Raw genomic sequence first — 22,170 nt, 5'->3', positions numbered from 1 at the left:
TGGACTATTAATATTAATACCCTTACTATGTTTCTGGACCTGGGAACATTGCAGTTGTGTTGCTGTCTATGGGGGTTCTGAGAGCTCTCAGATTTAATCAAAAGTATCTCAATTTGTTTTCCAAAGATGAACCATGGACTTACGGGTTTGGAACGACGTGAGGGTGAGTAATTAATAGAGTTTTCATTTTTGGGTGAACTATTCCTTTAAGAGGATACCTTATGAGCAATAGGCCTGTATGGTAACCTAAACAGTGGTTTCCTCTGTAACGGCTTAACACAAAGCAGCACTGTATGCTCATAAATGCTACCTTATCAGGCATTGTACATAGGCAAGACTACTGTGCTAGGTACCCCAACAGAAGGTTCCCCCAAAAAAGTGGTATGTTACAGTCAGTTTGCTGTTTGGTAACATTCACAACTTCTGACCCACCCAATGAGAAGTTGGTAATTTTCCAAATGGATGCAATTTATTAAACCGCAATAATACAACTATAGAATTATATATTTATTTTAAAATATATTGACGTTTTTTTTCATGGTCAATTACGGGCAGTTTCTTAATTTTCCCTCTATTTTGTGGGGAAGTCGTGGCCTAGTGGTTAAGAGAGTTTGAGGGTAAAATTGATGATTAGTCTATTTCTGTTATTCCCACCCCAGTGTTATATGTCTGACCAGGGCATGAGTGTTTAAAAATAGTGTTGAATTTTTAAATAGTGAAACAAACATCAGTCAGTCTTTAAAAAGCACATTATAAACTAACTAAAGCTGGGAAAGCATGAGCGTATAACCTTTTTTAAGATATCGTTGAACAAAATCCTAGAACTTTCTCATCCTCCATAGACCGTAAACGTTTTATCTACCACGTTCAATGCCCAGAAAGGTACCAAAAGCATCGATAAGTTTCAATATGAATTTTATTTAGCTACTAGAGTAATTTTTGTGTAAAAAAAGGCGCGTTCACGAATCACGAGAGCACCACAGCGCGTGCGTGTGGTACTGCTGACGTATAACCCGGTGCGCCGCACTTTGTTTATATTCTGAGGGAGACGCACGCTGTATGCAAGCCAGTGAATTCTACAGTGACTGTATACTGGTCTTTGTGTAATCTTTAAAATGGTGCTGAAGTGTGCGTGTCCTGGATGCCCGAATCGTCAGAAACCAGTGAGATTACGTAAAAGTTTATTACCAACTCCGTCAGATGATAGACTTACCTTTCACGGTTTCCCAGTAAACGATCCACAGCGACTGAGGCGATGGCTGCTGGCTGTTCAGCGGGATGTTGATTTTCCGCTTCGATACATGAATCAGATGAGGTTGTGCAGTGAACACTTTTCACCAGACGACTTCAAACCTGGTCAAGGCAAGATGCGACGATTTCTGAAATCAACAGCTGTGCCCAGCCTGTTTTTACAAAACAAAGAGGTATGAGTGCAAGTGGCCTGGGGAGATCTTTGAGGGTGTTACAGTTAACGTTACGATGCTGTAATTTATTCATATGACTTGACTTTATTCCTTTCAAATAAATTGGCCAAACTTTTATGTAATGCTTTGCATGAAACTAAATTACATCCAAGTCACATCAGTAAGATGAAATGTTTTAAGAGACTCTCAATTACCCAGCTCAGTCAGGACCCCCAGTCAGTATTACCTGAGAAAGGTGGGAATACAGGGGAATTATTTTCGACTTCATATTTAGCTGGTGTTCCCCAGTCAACCCCAGAGAAGCCCAATCACATCCAGTGATATGCCAGAACCTCAATGTTGGGGATAATGCATATTCAGTTTTACCTATGTATTTTTCACCTACCAGGTCACAACCAGAATGCATTTGGCAATGTTACAAACACATTGAGTCCAAACACGATAGAAAAAGATTGAACTGTCATGCATGCTGTCAATGAGAATGCTAATTTCTTAGAATATGTATAAGATGGGTGTTTATGGTTTGTATCAGTTTTAAGGAAAACATAAAACATAGTTCTGGATGGATCTCTGTGATCTCTCTTTGTTTCATCCACTGCTGCTGTATCTGGAGAGCCTTAGGAATTTTTATGGCAGTCTCAGGCCAAACCTTAGGAATCCTTCCAGGACTTGGTACCGAAGGTCTTCTTGCCCTAGAGGTGTCTGGCTGTTGTCCTAGCAACAGGTGTTAAATAGTTATGTTAACTTCTAAAAATTTGTCCACCAAGATCTAATCAAAATTGAGCAACCTTTGTCCGCAGTTGGAGTCAGAAGAGGGGCCCCGCAATAAACTGGGCCAGGGAATGTGCTGTCCACTACAAAACAAATACAGTTATATATATATATATATATATATATATAAATAATACAGACATATATATATATATATATATATATATATATATATATATATATATATATATATATAAGCAAGTATAATACATTTGGTGGCATTGTAAGTCATTCAAATAATGAAAGTAAGGTTAAAGACACATTTCTTTTAATGTATCTACAGCAAAGTTTATTTTTTGTGGATAAAGAATTCAGAATGTTTTCATTTCTCTCTTTGCAGAAAATACGTTTCAAAATATTGGTTTCACAAAAGTCTGGAGCTCTGCTTTTCTGTCGCATGATGACGTATGTGCGTGTAGCCAAATCTCGCGTGAAATGACGCCATTGTTGTTTACAGAAAGGGAGGAGGACGCTTGTGCAGAAGGTTGATTGTTTTTAGCATTATATTTATACTTTACTCGTATTGTTAAGCAGAATGGTGCTTACATGTGCTTATCCTGGATGCCGTAACCTATTTAAAAGCGTGAGATTGCGTGCGTCAACTCAAACGGGAAAGTTGACTTTTCACCGATTCCCAACGTATGATCCGGATCGGCTGCATTTATGGTTACTTGCTCTGCAGATGGATATTACTACACCTATGAGGTTACTCAAAATATGGAGGGTCTGCAGTGAGCATTTTTCCCCGGATGACTTCAAAGCCATCAGTGGGAATCAAGTCTTGCTCAAATCATCAGCGGTGCCTATGTTTGTTTCACAACGAACCGAGGTATGTAAAACTGACAGATCACGAACAGCTGGATTAGAAGCGAAAAATGGCGTCAGTTCACGCGTGATTTTGCTACCGCGCATACGTCATCATGCGACAGAGCTTGGGTCTCAGACTTGTGAAAGTGAAAATAACAGAAAACTTTAATTTGGGTGAACCATTCCTTCAACTTTTAATAAGGTGATCAAGAGTATTGAATTCTTAAATTATTTGCAACACCTGGGTTTGACAGAGATGGTTCGCCTGAAAATGAAATTACATCATGTGCATGTTCTCATGCCATCCAAGATGCACGAATGTCTTTAGTTGAACACAACTAAGATTTTAGAGGGAAAAAAAAAAGGGTATATTCATAATATGGGTTTTTATGAACGCATTACATTTTCAGATCTAGAAATCACACTCATTTTTTTCCCCCAGGGCAGTAGAAACACTTGGGTTTCAAAGATTAAAAGAAGAGATGATTGTAGGGATTAATAATTAAAAAAAGGAAAAACTGTCTCTTTTTAGTTGTTTTGGCTTATTTTAAAATTGTATTTTGTTTCATTTTAAATTATTTCCAAGGGATACAGTATTGTTCAAAATAATAGCAGTACAATGTGACTAACCAGAATAATCAAGGTTTTTAGTATATTTTTTATTGCTACGTGGCAAACAAGTTACCAGTAGGTTCAGTAGATTGTCAGAAAACAAACAAGACCCAGCATTCATGATATGCACGCTCTTAAGGCTGTGCAATTGGGCAATTAGTTGAAAGGGGTGTGTTCAAAAAAATAGCAGTGTCTACCTTTGACTGTACAAACTCAAAACTATTTTGTACAAACATTTTTTTTTTTCTGGGATTTAGCAATCCTGTGAATCACTAAACTAATATTTAGTTGTATGACCACAGTTTTTTAAAACTGCTTGACATCTGTGTGGCATGGAGTCAACCAACTTGTGGCACCTCTCAGCTGTTATTCCACTCCATGATTCTTTAACAACATTCCACAATTCATTCACATTTCTTGGTTTTGCTTCAGAAACAGCATTTTTGATATCACCCCACAAGTTCTCAATTGGATTAAGGTCTGGAGATTGGGCTGGCCACTCCATAACATTAATTTTGTTGGTTTGGAACCAAGACTTTGCCCGTTTACTAGTGTGTTTTGGGTCATTGTCTTGTTGAAACAACCATTTCAAGGGCATGTCCTCTTCAGCATAGGGCAACATGACCTCTTCAAGTATTTTAACATATGCAAACTGATCCATGATCCCTGGTATGCGATAAATAGGCCCAACACCATAGTAGGAGAAACATGCCCATATCATGATGCTTGCACCTCCATGCTTCACTGTCTTCACTGTGTACTGTGACTTGAATTCAGAGTTTGGGGGTCGTCTCACAAACTGCCTGTGGCCCTTGGACCCAAAAAGAACAATTTTACTCTCATCAGTCCACAAAATGTTCCTCCATTTCTCTTTAGGCCAGTTGATGTGTTCTTTGGCAAATTGTAAACTCTTCTGCACATGCCTTTTTTTTAACAGAGGGACTTTGCGGGGGATTCTTGAAAATAGATTAGCTTCACACAGACGTCTTCTGTCACAGTACTTCCAGGTAACTCCAGACTGTCTTTGATCATCCTGGAGGTGATCATTGGCTGAGCCTTTGCCATTCTGGTTATTCTTCTATCCATTTTGATGGTTGTCTTCCGTTTTCTTCCACGTCTCTCTGGTTTTGCTCTCCATTTTAAGGCATTGGAGATCATTTTAGCTGAACAGCCTATCATTTTTTGCACCTCTTTATAGGTTTTCCCCTCTCTAATCAACTTTTTAATCAAAGTACGCTGTTCTTCTGAACAATGTCTTGAACGACCCATTTTCCTCAGCTTTCAAATGCATGTTCAACAAGTGTTGGCTTCATCCTTAAATAGGGGCCACCTGATTCACACCTGTTTCTTCACAAAATTGATGACCTCAGTGATTGAATGCCACACTGCTATTTTTTTTGAACACACCCCTTTCAACTAATTCAACTAATTGCCCAATTGCACAGCCTTAAGAGCGTGCATATCATGAATGCTGGGTCTCATTTGTTTTCTGAGAATCTACTGAACCTACTGGTAACTTGTTTGCCACGTAGCAATAAAAAAATATACGAAAAACCTTGATTATTCTGGTTAGTCACATTGTACTGCTATTATTTTGAACAATACTGTAGCTCATCCGTAAATGAGTTCATCCTGATGTCATGCCAAACCCATTCGATCTTTGTTCATCTTTGAAACACGAAGATGTTTTAGTGAAATCTGAGAGCTATCTAACCCTCCACAGACAGCAAATGGAAACTGGTAGGTTTAGGATAAGGTGGGAGGAGTTGGATCTGGATCCAACCTCGCCCCATGGATCTGGTGTTCTGCAGTGAGGACTATCTCATCAAAGCACTCACACAATTCATAGATTCATGGTAGGTCCACAAATAAAAGCCTGGAGTGTTTGTGTGCGTGTGTGTTGAATTTCTCTCTTTGATAAGTTCATTTACCCATTAAACTGTGGCATTAAAAGCCAATGTGAATATTAATATTATGCAATAAAATAATATTGTACAGAATTCTGTTTGAATTGCATATGGCAAATATTAAGTTTTCATAAAATACACACAAAGTGATTGGACAAAGTTCTGGATTGTTTGTCATCTGTCTAGTGATTTTTACATTAAAGGTTTAGATCACCCCAAAATGAAAATTATGTCATTAATTACTCGCCCTCGTGTTCATCATCAAGACCTCGGTGCATCATCAGAAGACAAATTTAACTTGCTGACCCACCCATAGAAACCAACACAACTGAAATGTTTCTAGACTCAGACAAGTAGCAAGGACATCTGTAAAACTGTACCTATGACATCAGTGTATAGGCGGAGCTTGTAAGGCTTGGGAAGGCTTCTTGCCCTGGCCATGGGAATCTGGGGCAAAAATGCCCCACACAAACAAATTAAATCAATAACAAATGAATAGACATTGTCGACGTGGAATTAAATTAAGATCTGCTCATGTTGCACCATATTTAATTTTAGGCGTTTTTACATTTGGACCAATCAAACACGATTCTGTTGAGATTAGGAATGCAATGGCTAATCAGATGAGTCATCGCTGAAACTCATCACTTTTGTTGAGTGTGCGCGCGTTCTCTGTTTAATTTCCGAACTGTTGCGAATTCTCTCATGATAAACAACAAAGTCCCTATGTACGTACAATGTAAGAAATTCATTTCACAGTGTATACAGCTTAAGTGATTATAACTGTTGTTGTTTTTTTTTTTTCTGAGGTGCTTAAACTTGTAATAGATCAAATTTAGTGATAATGTCATTTTATATATATAATTTATTCGCTGTTTGAATAACTCTGGAAAGGAAACGTTATGTAATTATCAATTTGTCATGTTTTTATTAGCCATGTATTACCTGAAACCTCTGGTTCTTGCCTATAAATAAATACGGCTTAATGTTAGCCTTAGCCTGCAGTTGGACCCTCCGCTTATGCATCAGTGTAACTTCAATTTTGTGAAGCTATGAGAATACTTTTTATTGTGCACAAAGACAACAAAAATAACTTTATTCAACAATTCTTCTCCCCAGGTTACTGTCTTCCTAAAGTAAACACCATTGTTTATGTTCAGGAGAAAACTAAACAAAAAATGTCCGAAGAAAGTAATTTGGGGGAGAATAATTGTTGAATAAAGTAGTTAGTTTTGTTTTTGCTCACAAAAAGTATTCTCGCAGTTTCGTAAAATTGAAGGTGAGCTACTGATGTCACATGGACTGTTTCATCGATGTCAATGATATTTCTTGTTCTGTGAACATTTCAGTTGTGATGCTGTCTATGCAGGGTCAGAAAGCCTCAGATGTGTGTTCCTTAATATAAGTCTTACGGGTTTGGTATGACATGAGGTTAAGTAATTAATGACAGAATTTTCATTTTTTGGGGTGAACTATCCCTTTAACAACACAATCCTGGAATCAAGGCTTCCTTTAGAACGACCTTTATTATAGACACAAGCTCAGATGCCTTGGTTCAAATTTCACATGACATCACAAATAGCAACTCGTTCACTGTGAAGCGACCTCAACATTGTGATATTTATATCCTGTAATGCAATTTATTTCCAGGGGAAAAAATTTAAAAACTAAAAATAAATTTGTAGTTTACCCCCAGAACGCGATTTTACCGGGAACCCCCCTCGAAACACCATTAGGGCTAGTTTTGAAAAGCAATTGGGCGGGTTTTGTAGTGAAAACCTGGCAACCCTGCTGCCTTGCAAAGGAAGACACTCGAATGCAAACTAATGTGTAACGTTAGTCGTTGAAATGGTGCTGAAGTGTGCGTGTCCTGGATGCCCGAATCGTGAGAAACCAGCGAAAATCCGTAAAAGTTTATTACCTACTCCGACAGATGATAGACTTACCTTCCACGGTTTCCCAGTAAACGATCCACAGCGACTGAGGCGATGGCTGCTGGCTGTTCAGCGGGATGTTGATTTTCCGCTTCGATACGTGAATCAAATGAGGTTGTGCAGTGAACACTTTTCACCAGACGACTTCAAACCTGGTCAAGGAACGAGGCGACGATTTCTGAAATCAACAGCTGTGCCCAGCCTGTTTTTACAAAACAAAGAGGTATGAGTGCAGGTGGCCTGGGGAGATCTTTGAGGGGGATAAAGATACGGTGCAGTTATTGATTTATATGGCTTGACTTTGTAACTTTAAAAATACTCTTAGAACTATATTTTATAATGCTTTAAACTGTAAATTACACCTAAGTCACAACAAGGGGCTGCAGCACATTCATGGGTAAATACAGAAGACGATGAATAAAGTCATTCGTTGTGCACTAAACAAATGTGCTTGTGGCTTCATAAAATTGCGGTTCAACCTCTGATTACACATGCACTATTTAAAGATGCCCTTTCTACGTTTCTGGGCCTTGGACGTGTTAGTTTCGTTAATGTCTATATAGGGTCAGAAAACTCTCAGATTTCATCGAAAGTATATCTTAAATTGTGTTCCCGAGATGAACCAAGATTTTACGGGTTTGGGACCATATGATGGTGAACTGAGTTTTCATTTTGGGGTGAAAAATTCCTTTAAATGATGACGGTTTAAAGCCAATACGCTAACGACGCGGCACCAGTCCAGTAGGTGGAGGAAATGCACCACATATACAACAACCACAAGAAGCACTCGATTCGGTTCCTCCCGTTTCCATTTGTTAGTGGATGGAGTGAGCAGCTGTCAAGCTGCAGAAAGTACAGTAACAATAGCCCACATGACTCCTGAATCCTGAAGCCTCCGTCAAGGCAGCTCTATGGAATAGAGCGATTTTTAGATGGATATCTTGTGTTATACCATAGCTATCAACGGTCGTTCCGCTTCTGCACGTTCAAACATGGCTCATTTACGTCTTGCTTAACAGTGAGTCCCTGCAAATCTGGATTTGATTTGTTTTCGCAATGGTACGCGTGTGTGCTTTTCCTGGATGTTTCAACCGAGAGAAAGCGACACGACTCCGTCCAGTGGCATCATCTCAGGAGCAAAGTTTGATTTTCCACACATTACCGTTGCATGATCCCGAGAGGCTGAAGCTGTGGCTGCTCGCTCTCAAACGGGATATAAACTCACCCATTGAAAACATCCGGGCATTGAGAGTGTGCAGTGAGCATTTTTCGCCGGACGATCTCACAGGGCCAAATCAACGATATCTGAATTCATCTGCGGTGCCTAGGAAACGAACTGAGGTGTGTGTTGCTGATAGACATGCCAATGTTAAAACACGGCAATCGGGTTAGCGGAGAAAAAATATTAGATTCATTTTTGGATTAATCTTCACTTTAACATTATTTAAAAAAAATCTGACAATGACTGTTATGAATACCACGCACTCTGTGATCATGAACTGTCACTGTATGAAAAATAAATTATTTTCTGTTATGTCTTTAAGAAATGCATACAGTTTTGAAACGGCATAAATGTGTAAATAATGAACAATTTATTTTTGTATTTAGATTAACTTTTTTATTTTTTGAAGAAATATTTCACCCAAAATTTTAACTTTAGAATTTTAATTTACTCACCCTCGGGGTATCCAAGATGTCTGCAGTGAATGGGTGCCATCAGAATGAGAGGCCAAACCGCTGATAAAAACCTCATAATCACACAAGTAATAGATCAGCGTCTTGTGAATCCATCATTAAGCAACATTAAAACTAGTGCGGTCAAAAGATTAATCGCATACAATTTTTTTTGGTTTGCATAATATGTGCATGCTCTTTGTATATTTATTATACATTATATATATATATATATATATATATATATATATATTTTTTTTTTTTTTTTTTGAAAATATTTACATGTCTGTATTTATATTTATGTAAACAAATTTTTTTTCAGAAATATATACATGCATGATTGTGTATTTATATATACATAATAAATATACACAGAACACATAAGTACACACAAGTACATATGCAAATAAAAACATTTGTTTTGGATGCGATTAATCATGATAAATCGTTTAACCGCACTAATTAAGCCAAAATAACGATAATAATCCATGATAATGTTTCTTCCAATGAAAACACACATTTTAATCAAGATATTAGTTTTTAGAACTATTTTTGGCTGTTTTCACTTGTTGACAGGTGCTTCATCTGTGTGTATTTCTCTCCTGTTTTAAGGTGAGATTATTTTTCCAGTGGAGACAACAATGTTATTGTAATAGCAAATGAAAAAAAACAAATCTTAATCCTAATGTTGAATTTTTTTATTACAAACACAGCTATTTACTTCACAAATGTTAAGTGACTGGTTGTATTATTTTTATCAGCTGTTTGAATTCTCATTCTGACGGCACCCATTCACTGCAAAGGATCCACTGGTGAGCAAGTGATGAAATACTTAATTTCTCGTAATCTGTTCTGACGATGAAACGCGTCTACCTCTTAGATGGCCCGGGGGCCTATACCTTTAACACTATCTGCTGCTGTTCTAGGAGACCGTGATTGAACCAGACGCGCTGTCAGCAGACAACAGTTGGGATACAGAAGAAGAAGATGATGGGGAGGTGTATTATGCAGATGATTTTGAGTCAACTTCAGGAAAGCAAAAGAACCCCAGAACCTGCCCTGAACAACGTGGTAAACTCATTTTGAATGTCACAAATCCTCCTTCAGAGCCATCTACATCTCTATCTACTTTTGGGTCCTACTATGCTCTTCCACCCACATGGCACTACCAAATGGCAAGTCCTCAAATATTTTATCACACAGTTTGAAAATGAACCGGTCGTGCTGTTTTACTTCCAAGCTGTAACTGTTACGTTGATCCACTAACTGTTTTCTGACAGGATGATCCTACTGAGGCTGGGCTACAGATGGAAGAAAGTTATGATTTAAACACCAGCATGGATCCTGTTGCTTATTCAGAAGGCAAGAACGGTCTTAGTTTTGTTCCTGTGAGTTTATCTGTATCCGGTAACCTAAATTTCATGTTTAAAACGACAAATGTCATTATTTCCCACTTTCAGATGAGAACTCTGGGCTGGGCTCGCCATCTGCTGCAGGTGTCTTTATGGCCAGTGAGGATTTTAAAGGACATCCAGACATGTGCCAGGGGGAGGACATGGCCCAGTGTTCAGAAGAGCTCTTGATCACTAAAGTTGAGGACACTAATGAAATGGCACTGGACCAGAATGATGATTACAATGGGATGACGGAAGTAGATGGATCAGAAGATTCAGGTTATTGAACCAATGTTAACGTTTTAGGAGAACAGTGTTCTGCAGTAAATTTACAGTGAGTGTGATCATGTTTGTTTTTGTTGTATTACTATTCCTGTTGAACAGAATCACAGAGAGCCAAAGACATAAAAAGCAGGACTATGGGATCATCTGCTGAAATGGTGAGCTCAGCACCACTACAGACAAACCGGTTTGAGTTTGTTTGCTAACTCCTGGAGCAATACACTTCTAAAAATAATATCTCTTCTATTCAGGCTGTCGACAAAGAAGTTAAAGCAACCCAGCCCTCTGTCATAACGCTTTTGAAGATCAAGGATGAACCGATGGATGAGGAATGGAAGAGAGCAGCACATTCCCCGATGGGAAACATTAAGGATGATGAGGTGCTCTTTTCTCGAGACGATACTGAATTATACTGAAATCTGAATCATCCAAATGATAAGTTAAAGTGCATTGTTTCTGGTCAATAATACTGTGCAACATAAACTACTGTTCAGACGGTTTGAGTCAGTATTTTTGGCTTTTTTATTCATCAGAACATTATTCTCCAACGTCTTCCCCTGTTGTCTATTACTGATGATTAAATATTTTTTTAAATGAATAATTATGTATATGTTAATGCTTTCAGGATTTTGACCAAACACTCGATGATATCAAGATACAAGGTGCGTTTTCTTTTTGCATAAATATGAGCATTAGGTAGCATTATATTTGTTCCATACCTATAGGACTTTCTGTCATTTAGTGCATAGTAACCATCCTTCAAACTGGATTAAAAACCCTTTTTAGGTGAGCTGTTCCTTTAAGGGTCTGAAATCAGTTTTTGCATTTTTACATTGCCTTCTTCATGTCACAGGAGCTCCAGTTGGCATTCCAGAAAACGCACCATCAGTCCCAGCAAAATCCATTCAACCTTTAAAAAGACATGGGGTTTCGTGCACAGCCTGTAATAAGGTCATGCTGAAGGGACACACAGCATTTCAGCGTAGTGGCTCCTCTAAACTCTACTGCTCGTCTCAATGTCTCTGCAACTCTAAGAAGAAAACATGTCACTGCTGCTTTAAGTACGCTTACGACATTTTATTCAGCTAGAGTTGTGTGTGATTGCAATGATTCGACTTGACGCATGTTCTGTCCTTTCAGAGAAATTCATGATGAGAATATGAAAGTGACCCTGGTAGACACGTCAGGGACTGTAAAGGAGTTCTGCAGTCAGAAATGTCGCAGCGCTTTAACCTTCAAGTGCAGTGTGTGTGAGAAGACAGGAATGGTGAGTAGACATCTTCCTCTGTGCTGAAGATTATTCTTGTGTGCTCAGTCTGGTATTGAGTTTTCTAAGCTCCAGAATTGGTGTTTCTCTTAGACTCATAGTCATGAGGTGAATTATATGGGCTCCATCCATAAGCTGTGTAGCGACAGTTGCTTCAACCAGTTCCGCTCCTCCAATAAGCTGAACATGAACAGCTGTGTGAACTGTGGAGGATATTGCTATGGCACAGATAGTCAGTGTCCGTCTCTGCGGATGGAGGACAGAGTTATGAAATTCTGCAGCCAAAACTGCCTCACAGCCTACAAAAAGGTGAAAGCACAATAGCAGTCATACTCAGTTTGTTGAAATACAATTTTTCGGGGGTGAGTTAAACTTTGGATAAACTCATTTTTATTTATAGAGGAGTCTGAAACTTGTCACCTGCAAAATATGTCATGCGCTGCGCCCAGCTGCAGATGCGGTGGACAGTCCGAACTCAGAGGGCGTCAGGGAGCTTTTCTGCTCCACTTCCTGTGTCATGGCAAGTAAAGTCCAGACTGGCAGTTCGTCAGGTACAGTGATCACATTTGCAACACAACCCAGTGTATTTAACTGAAGTGAAGCACAGGTGCAAGTTTTAGAATCAGAGTATGAGTGCAAATACCTAAACTACCATCCAGAAGTTAATTAAATTAAATTAAATGTTAACTTTAAAAGAAAATGTATCACTCCTCAATCTCATATTGTTCCAAACCATTTTTTTTCCTGTGGAATACAACAGAAGACATTTGACCCCATTAACTTTACCATTAATTGTATAAATAAACAATACTCAAAACACTTTCTTTTGTGTTCCACAGAAAAAAGAAAGTCATACAGGTTTGGAACGACTTGAGGGTGAGTAAATGTGTAAATTGTGATAACAATTATATTTTTTTTAGGAACCATAATTTTTTTTTTTTTAAATGCTACATTTTTTAACTAAATATAAAAAATATATATTGTTATTTATTAGTTTCATAAATTAAAATTATATGCAATTTTCATTGATACATTTGGTCACACTTTAGTTTGGATACCAATTCTATTATTGGATACTATTGGATACCAACTATTACCAATGAAATTCTGCCTCAGTGAACTCCTAATTTGCTGCTTATTAACAATTAGTAAGGTAGTTAAGTTTAGGTATGGGGTAGAATTAAGGGATGTAGAATATGTCATGTAGAATAAGGCTTTAAATGTGGTTTTAAAAAAAAACAGGCAATATGCTAGTAAGTAACTAGTAAATAGTGAGAATTGGTCCCTGAAGTTACCATGCATTTATTCAATTTGACATTTCCAACTGTTCAATTTTATTCTGTGTTTAAAAAATGATATTTGAATGACTTTATTGTCTGCATGCACACAAGGTGTTGCAGTGGAATGCAGCAACTGCAAGCTGAAACTAGTACCTCAGTACCACATATCCACGTTAGATGGATCCGTACAAAACTTCTGCTCTTATTCCTGTGTACTAGCATATCAGGTACAGTTCTGTCATGTCTGGCACTGATCTTCTTTACAATATTCTAGTACTCATACATACGGATTGATGTGAATGATGTCAGTTTGTGTTGGTTTTTGTTTTGCTTGGTTCAGGAGTCCTTTAAAAAGACGAAACCTAACATGCCGGTAAATACAGTAACCTCTACAAGCACATCTACCCCAAAACCTGCTGCCCCCAAACCAGCTCCCGCAGAGTCCAGCTCATCAGCAAAGACCAGTACTTCCAGTGGTCCAGCGCAGACAGCCACCAAGATCCCCTGCTTTCAATGTCTGAACAACTTCTTCCACAGACCTGAGCTGCTGGAGTTTAGGGTACTTCTATTCACGAGACATACTTGTTTTTATTAAGACATTTACTTTGTTTTGTTGTTGTTCCTCTTTTTTTTAATTACTATTAACCAACCTACAGAATTATTTTCAAAAGCAATTACACAGCTGTGTTAAAACTTGCTCATTTAAATGTAATTCGTATGTTACCGTATTTTTCGGAAAATAAGTCACACTTTTTTTCATAGTTTGGCTGGTTACCGTCTACAACCGCGAGATGGCGCTCTATACTGCTAGAGATGCTGCTCAGTGTTCCTGCAGTCTACACTGAGCAGCACAGAGCGCCCTCTCGCGGCTGTAGAAGGTAACGTTTTCTCTTGGTTCTTGGTTCTAAATAAATGCGACTTATAGTCCGGTGCAACATAAATGTTTTTTTCCTTATGACGTATTTTTGGACTGTTGCAACTTACACTCAGGTGCGACTTATAGTCCGAAAAATACGGTAATAAGTATTTTTATATTAGGATACCTAGGACTATGTGGAAAAGCCTACTTGTCTGTTTATTAATTATTTTATTGATTTACTTCTTAATATAACAAAAATAAACAACCAAGATATGTTAATAGTTGCCTGAGGCCCTGGTTGAGTACATGCTTGTAACATTTATACATGTTTTTTGTCTGATTTTGCAGAGGAAAATGTACGCTTTCTGCAGTAACGCTTGTATTGATGAGTTCAGAAGGATTTACCGCATGGAGGCTCGCTGTGAACACTGCAAGCTCGATAAAATTGTAAAAGTAGTGAGAAGGATAAACAAGGTTGACCGTTCTTTCTGCAGTGAGAGTAAGGATAAGAAAAATTCAGACATTGTTATTATTTTATTGTTTGGCATTATTTTAATATTAGATTATTAACCTTATCAATTTGTAAATGTGACCTTGTTTTTGTGGTTTTCCTCTCTGTACAGGATGCAAGACAATCTTTGAGCATAGCCTGTTCAAACGCTGGGGAAAGAAACACTGTAGCAACTGCCTTTACTGTAACAGCACTTCTAAGACTCTAGTGACTGATGTCTTTGATGGGAAGCAAGAGGAGTTCTGTGGGAACGATTGCTTGTTAAAACATAATTCACTGATGCGTCAGGTAATATTTCATTTTGTTTACTCATGCAGTTGAGTTGTTTAACGGTTTCATTATTAAGTTATTTATTTCTGCAGTTAATTATGTACTTTATGTGCTTATTTATTCTGCTTAGTTCTGTAGTTATTTGGTTATCTAATTGATTACATATTTAATAGTAGGGATGAAATTCGAATCCTGATTTAGATTAAATTTTTCTTTTTTTTTTACAAAATTAGTTTTAAGACAAATAATAAACTAAATGTGTCCTTTTATTATTGCTTGGACAAAATGCTGAATTTTTTTTTTATTTTTATTTTATTTTTTTTTTAAATATAATAATTTAGCACTTGCATATTAGTGGTCTTTTGTTGATTTTGATTGCTTCTGTTGTCCTTATTTGTCGCTTTGGAGGAAAGCATCTGCTAAATGACAATTAAATATAATGTTAATGTAAATAACAAAACTAAATTGAAAATTTAAAACAAGCCCCAAATCAAATAACACAAAAAATATATATCTTCATATAAACAAAATAAGGCTTTGTCTGTGCTCTTCCCATTTAAAACAAAAACAAAGAGGCTGCATACATGCAACATGTGCAGTATTTAATCTAAATGAGATTGTATAATTTAGAAGAAATATCAGAATGGTTTGACTTCAGTTTTGTGCATGAAACAAAGGACGAACTGAATGAGATGCAGATTCACTATCTGCCAGAAGGTGGCGCTTAAAGCGTTTCCTTGGTTTCCACCGTAAACAAAGCAGAATTTTAATATGCATTTTACAAAGGCAAGATAAGAAAAAATACCATAAACTTTTCTAGAGACAGTAACCTTCAGACATGCATTCATATAAACTCCTACCCCTAAATGAATCGCTTTGATTCTTCACATAATTTAATCGATTTTCAACAGCTCATATTTATTTTGATACATCCCTATTTACTAGCTTAACAGACTAAGTAGTTTTATTTACTTAGTTATTTACTGCTTGTTGAGTTAGTTATGTAGTTATATAGTTACTTGGATAGTTATTCAATCTTATTTAGTGATGCATTTAATAAGAAAAAGACAATAAAGAGGTTACATTAGGGGCTTTTGTGCCAGAGGAAGTGGTAGGCCCAGATTGGCGGCCCAATGTTTTTTCAATTGACACTGGGCTGCTGGCCCAAAACACTTTAGTCAAAAATATCACATAGGCTAGTTTTTTTTCCTTCTGACAGACGCGGCCCATGAAATATGTAGCTCAGCGGCCCATTGGTTGTTTTCTTGATTGACACTGGACTGGCCCAATCATATCTTTGAACAGCACCATCAATGGGATTTCTGCCTGCACACAGTTTCAGCGTGATCATGGAGAAGAAATGCAAAGGAGGTGCAGAGAAGCTGTGTGAGAGAATAAAAAAAAACAGGCTCTTCAGGCAGATGCTCCCAAATGTGTCAAATTGACACAAATGTTTTCTGCAGTAGCAGGACCTTCACCAGCTCCTGTGGCTGATGAAAGTGCTGGTGGTGTCGGCAGCAGTGGCATTTACAGTGTTAGTGAGGAGGAGACTCAAGATGAGGGAGTGAGGGTAGAACCTGCGGTAAGCCGTGATAAGACACCACTTTGTTGAAGTAAGGTATTTAATGTGTCAACTCTCACTGATTCTTGCTTACACATTACATGGCATTAGTAGTTTTAAAGAGTAGGAGTTGGTATACATATTCAGGGCAGGGGAGCACAAGGTCGGGTGGTATTTGTGGTCTCATGTCATGTGGTGTGGGCCTGTCTGGGCCAAAATGCCAGGGCCGATTTTTAGTCCCAGTCCATCCGTGGGTGGAAGGACCCATTTTTTGGTGCGTTCACATCACAGGAACTAGGAACATATTTAGTTCTATTAACTCTGCTTCGGGGAACTAAATTAGCTCCCACTTCAGAGTAAGGTCTAAAACCCTTCCATAGAAACTACCAGTGGCTAAGGTGTTTGGTCAAATGCATACAAAACACCAAAACATTCAATTTCCATTATCATGAAACCCATGACACCACCAAAACGGCTCCGATCACGGCTTCTTAAATTCACTGTTTGTTAATGTCTGTAAATGCCGTGCATTAAAATGTAGCTGTCGGCCACATTAGAGTTGCTAATGCAACCAGGAAAAACAATGATGGCTGGTTCTTAGAACCAGAGTTCCTGGAGCTACGTGGTGCAAAATTACCTATATTGTTTCAAAGTACCTTTGTGCTGCATCATTAGACTTAGGAGATTGATAGAAAATGTTGCTTCTGAAAGTAACAGTAAATGTTGCTGCTGCACAATTTTGACAGGAAATAAAGTGCTCAATGTGCAAGCAGGCCAAGAAGGTAACGGAGTCGGTGAAATGGCTGGGTGAAATGAAGCATTTCTGCAGCCTGCGGTGCCTGATGTTCTTCTGCAGTCTGCAGGGCATCACTGGAGTGGTTGCAAATAAATCTCTGGCCACACAAGGTATGTCCTCTTACAGATATTTGGGTGTATTATTGGTATGCTTTTATCCCATCCAGTGTTTGTTCATTACATCTGTAGATTCTGGAATTGGCTAGCTAGAATTATTACATCCTAAATGTTTCTTCTTCTGCGCTGTCACTGTCTCCACAGGTGTGACACCAGTATCCTCTGCAGTTCCTCAAAGTACTAAAGAGGGCACACCGGTCATTGCCAATGTTGTCTCACTTTCAACTGCATCCAACAACCAGCCAGGCGTTTTGGGAAACCCAGGTCCAAAAGGTGATTAACCTCAGATGCATTTACTATCTAAACACTCATGTCAGCCCGGATGGAGCGCTTTTACTTAATGCATATGATTAAAGTCTGAGAGGCGTTGTATGCTTAAGTCATTCATATATAACCCTTTGTTTCCTCAGGCTCTGTTCCTGTAAAAGTCACAGGAAATGTGAGTTCAGGAAAGACCTGCAATTATACTCATAGTCTAAAAACTGACTTTACTTATTGAGAGCAAAATTGGCATTCAGATTGTCTAAGTTGTCCATTTATTTTTAGCCTTAGTAGTGCTTGTTTGGATCAGTCTGGTTTGCTGTACACAAATCTCTTTTTCTTTGCTCTGCTTACAGAAGTGTGCTGTGAAAGCTGCTGTCTCTTCATCCCAAACCCAGAAAGACAAGGACTTGCCACATAAATCCATCAGCAAAAACAAAGCCACGTCCTGTAAACCTCACACCTGTGATGCTGAAGCACAAATAGGTACTAATCAGTTCCAGCGCGACAATGACAATCACTTTTAGCATGCTTATTCTGGATATTCTTGCCCATTTGTTTTTCTCTTTAATAAACAACTTCCAGAGCATATGCTGACACTTTTTATCCTGCAGATGGAACTCCTAAAGTGATAGTGCTGCCAGTGCCAGTGCCAGTGTATGTGCCAGTTCCCATGCATCTCTACACTCAATACATTCCACAGTCTTTGGGGCTTCCACTTCCGGTACATCTACTCTACCCTTCCTCATCCTCAGCTTCTGAGTCAGAAATATTTTCTGTATTAACAACATATCACAGAAGTATATTAGTCCTTGAATATTCCTTTAAATATGTAGATATGTAGACAGTTGCCACTCTTGGGTAATGTAGTTTTGTAGTCTATTAGATAAATATGGATTCAATGCAGGTTCCGGTGCCCTTGTTCTTCCCTACAACTCTGGACAATGCCGAGCACATTGTGAAGACCATTCAGGAAATCAAAGAGAAGATCCCTGATGACCCACTGGAGGCCGACCTCATCATGATGGCAGAGATGGTGGCTGAGGATGCAGAGAAGGAGAAACACATCATCTCTAGTGGTAAACGATTGAAAACATTATTGATGGTTTTGGTGTTTAGGCTGTATAATATATCCGCGAATGCATATTTAATTGTTTTGGTCACATACATACCTTTGAAGATAACTGTTTTGTTGCTCAGATCAGACTGGTAACATAATGGAGGATCTTGATTTGGAAGATCTATCAAGCAATCTGAGTTGGGAGGAGGACTCTGTGTCTTTTGCCCAGACATGGGATCAAACCCCTGAACCTGAGAGGCCTCCTCCACCCAGACCTGCCACACTGACCCCTGTCTCCACCGCCGCGGAAGAGCCACAGATGGACCTGGAGGCCGATTTCCCAATCGGTAAGAGCTTCTCCTGTGATTAAGGTCAAAACACACCAAACAAGTTTTTTTTTTAATCATCTTAAGTGCATCTTTATCCTTTCTTGTTTCAGAGAGCATTGAACATTTTAGAAAGCAAATGCAAAAGGAGATCAATTCTGGAAAACAGAGATCACGCAAGAGAGGACACGATGGCTTCCCTGAGAAGAAACAGGTAAGAAAAACTAAAGCAGAATTATTCCTGACCACCAACCAAACTCCAGCATATCACATTATGGAAAAGAGAGTTTCAGATTATTATGTGTTTTGTTGGAATGTAGGGCAGTAAGTGTGCATCAGCACCTCCAAACAGCCTCTCCAAACTGCAACACGAGTACGGAGTCAAAGCCTGGAAGAAGTGGGTGCGCTGGAGGAGCGCCCAACCCGACATGGAGACTCTCAAATTTGGCTGTAAGCCTGTTTTTATACAGCATTTCATCCCCAAAATAAGTTTATTCATATTTTATTCAGAAGCAATACTGGACCAAATTAACTTGGGAATAAATAAATAAATCAACTAAAGAACACACTAATTAATCTAAATGAAAATTGGGATTAATTAGTCATTTTTACATATGGGAGACTTGTTGAGAGAGGTTATGGCACTAAACACTATCTTTATCCGTAGCACGCAGTATGACACTAAAGGAGGATTTGTTGAAGTGCTGCACTGCTGAACTAAGCTATGGCCTCTGCAAGTTCATTTCTGAAGTTCGTCGACCCAACGGAGAGAAATACAGCCCTGACAGCATCTTTTATCTCTGTTTGGGAATCCAGCAGGTAAATCATGAGAAAAAAAAACACATTCAGTCATGTTATATATAATTGATTAGATTTAAGCTCTTGTCGTTCATGTTTGCAGTACCTCTTTGATAACAATCGGATGGAGAACATCTTCGCTGATGTCTTCTATGCCAAATTCTGCCATGAAATGAGCAACATACTCCGAGGGTGGAAGCCAACTATTTTACCCAGCGGTGTGTAATTTAAATCACAAATGTGTGACTAGTTTGTTTTGGTGCTGCTCTATTAATACATCTCTGTGTGTGTTCAGGTTATGTTCATTCTCGTGTGGAGGAGTATCATCTGTGGGACTGTAAGCAGCTGGGGGCGTTTTCACCCGGTGTGCTGCTCAACACCCTGCTTTACTTCTTCACCAAGTACTTCAACTACAAGACCGTGGAGCAGCACCGCCGCCTCTCTTTTGGCCACATCAAACGCTACACTCGAGGACAAGCTAACAACAAAGTGTCCTTCCTGCGTTTCTATCCCCCCAAAGAGGATGGAAGCACGGGTCAGTGGTCTGTCGTACTATTTAATAGTGCTTTTTTTGGTAGTTCTGTTTCTACTTAATCATTTTGTCCATTTCAGATGGTGTCCCTGTAAAGAAGAAGAAGAAGGAAGGTGAACGGCAAAGGGTGCTAAAAATACGGCAGAATTCAGACAATCCTCTTCGTTGTCCTGTCAGGCTTTACGAGTTCTATCTCTCAAAATGGTACGTTGGCATTTTGTGTTAAAAAACAAGTCATGATGTATTTGCTTGTCATACAATGTTGTTTCTTCCAGCTCGCCCGGAATAAGACAAGACACAACCCAGTTTTATCTGAGCCCCGAGCGCTCCTGTGTACCCAGCAGTCCCACGTGGTTCTCAATCACCTCATTGAGTGACGAGGTTCTGGACAGCATGCTCACACGTATCCTTACTGTCAGAGAACTGCACCTAGAGAGAGAAAAATCACCCAACGAGACTGATTCAGACAGTGATTCGGACTTCACACTGATTTAGTACCACAGCACTGAGAAAACCTGAATCCTGAACCGGATTTTGACTGTTGTTCTGAATGTTGGAAAGCAAGTGGTTGATCATTTCGTTTCCTTATTCAATCTTCTTTTAGTTATAAGGACGTACACAGCTACAGTGGGATTATTGTAAGTCGCCACCTTTATATTTAAACACTAAAGACATTGAAAGCATCATTCCAAAACCAAATTTTGAAATTGTTTTTCATTGCAAGCCATGTTGGTTTAAATAGATGCAGTGTTCCTGAAACTGACTCCCGATGCCTTTTTTTATGGATAAATGAAGACTGATTGAAACTGATTCTGCACATCTTTTATCTTTATTATCTGAAAAGAGGTACAAAAATAACATTTTTCCTTGCACAGAAACACTTGATGCCTAAGCCCACACTCTTTTACAAAAACTCTTTTATTTATTTTTACAAAAACACTACATAATTTTAAAAGTTGCTTTACTTTTTTTAGTTAAGAGAAAAATGGTTTGAAGCATTACAGATATTTTCATGCTTTTGACAGACATCTGATTGAAAAGAAGTGGTTTGCTGTATTTTAAATAGAATAACTTTTGCATGGTTTAGCCACAGGATCTTTTTCAGACCACTTTGGTGAAGAGTGGACAAATATAAATTGAATAAAAGCAATGAAATATCTTTTTTTGGATCATAATCAATGAAAAAATCTTGACCGGCAAAATCTTCAGGCAAAACTGTGGGTGCTCCAGAGAGGGAACAAAATGTCAAAAATGATAAGTGGATCCTGTTGCAAAATGCAAAAACAAAAATGTAAATAAAAATGATTCCACATGCAGGCACTCGCATAGTAAGTAAAAAGCCTAATACATGGCTAAATATGAAAAAGACACTAGCGCTTATCAGCCCAAGCGAAGACCTGAAGGATTCTTTTATTTTGCAACCGGATCAGATTATTTGTGGCCAATTTAGAGCAGATTCAAATCAGTTACTTCGCTGAACTCAAGGCCTCTAGCTTATTAGCAGGAGCGAGATAGATTAGGAAACAGCAAAACTGTCCAATCACATCTTACTACCAAAGTTCTTTGAGGTTCCACAGACCCCCCGCCAGATGGAAAAGATGTTAAAACAAAAGCAATGGGGCTTATGCGGGCTTATCAACTTTTGAGACACTCATGCTAGGCAATAAAGTAAATATACAGGACTGATGTTCCCTTGTCATGAGCCGCATTTCTGTTTCCAAATAATCT

General features: G+C 38.5%; 1 protein-coding gene across 6 annotated transcripts; it reads left to right on the top strand.

Annotated features, from left to right (window-relative positions):
• Positions 1–1,021: 1,021 nt before the first annotated feature.
• Positions 1,022–21,252, top strand: LOC113119379 (zinc finger MYM-type protein 4). 6 transcript variants are annotated; one of them, XR_003294450.1, is made up of 30 exons: positions 6,360–7,678; positions 10,056–10,304; positions 10,410–10,491; positions 10,590–10,802; positions 10,908–10,963; positions 11,057–11,185; positions 11,431–11,467; positions 11,659–11,866; positions 11,946–12,072; positions 12,166–12,381; positions 12,473–12,623; positions 13,464–13,579; positions 13,693–13,911; positions 14,560–14,710; positions 14,835–15,010; positions 17,300–17,459; positions 17,610–17,738; positions 17,876–17,904; positions 18,083–18,212; positions 18,341–18,450; positions 18,634–18,805; positions 18,927–19,133; positions 19,226–19,326; positions 19,433–19,562; positions 19,780–19,931; positions 20,014–20,128; positions 20,206–20,445; positions 20,523–20,646; positions 20,718–21,080; positions 21,185–21,252. XR_003294450.1 is itself a non-coding variant. In XM_026288812.1 (29 exons), exons 1-29 carry the CDS (start codon positions 1,116–1,118, stop codon positions 20,935–20,937), a joined length of 4,458 nt encoding a protein of 1,485 aa, XP_026144597.1. In that variant the 5' UTR covers positions 1,022–1,115; the 3' UTR covers positions 20,938–21,252. The 6 variants fall into 6 exon arrangements, 5 of the variants coding, with proteins under 5 accessions (XP_026144597.1, XP_026144599.1, XP_026144598.1 ...); XM_026288812.1 differs by lacking the exon at positions 6,360–7,678 and adding an exon at positions 1,022–1,424 and having other exon boundaries at positions 20,718–21,252; XM_026288814.1 differs by lacking the exon at positions 6,360–7,678 and adding an exon at positions 2,500–3,024 and having other exon boundaries at positions 20,718–21,252.
• The last annotated feature ends 918 nt before the right edge of the window (positions 21,253–22,170 follow it).

Source organism: Carassius auratus, chromosome 19 (genome assembly GCF_003368295.1).
Source record: "Carassius auratus strain Wakin chromosome 19, ASM336829v1, whole genome shotgun sequence".
Taxonomy (NCBI): domain Eukaryota; kingdom Metazoa; phylum Chordata; class Actinopteri; order Cypriniformes; family Cyprinidae; genus Carassius; species Carassius auratus.
Note: the sequence above shows the minus strand (reverse complement) of the source record. Positions and strands in the feature narration are given on the sequence as shown.

Coding starts and splice junctions, on each gene's coding strand:
- LOC113119379 (XM_026288812.1), top strand. CDS start 1,116: ATGGTGCTGAAGTGTGCGTGTCCTGGATGCCCGAATCGTCAGAAACCA. Junction 18,451..18,633: donor CTTTGGGGCTTCCACTTCCG/GTACATCTACTC, acceptor GATTCAATGCAG/GTTCCGGTGCCCTTGTTCTT. Junction 20,129..20,205: donor GCCAACTATTTTACCCAGCG/GTGTGTAATTTA, acceptor GTGTGTGTTCAG/GTTATGTTCATTCTCGTGTG.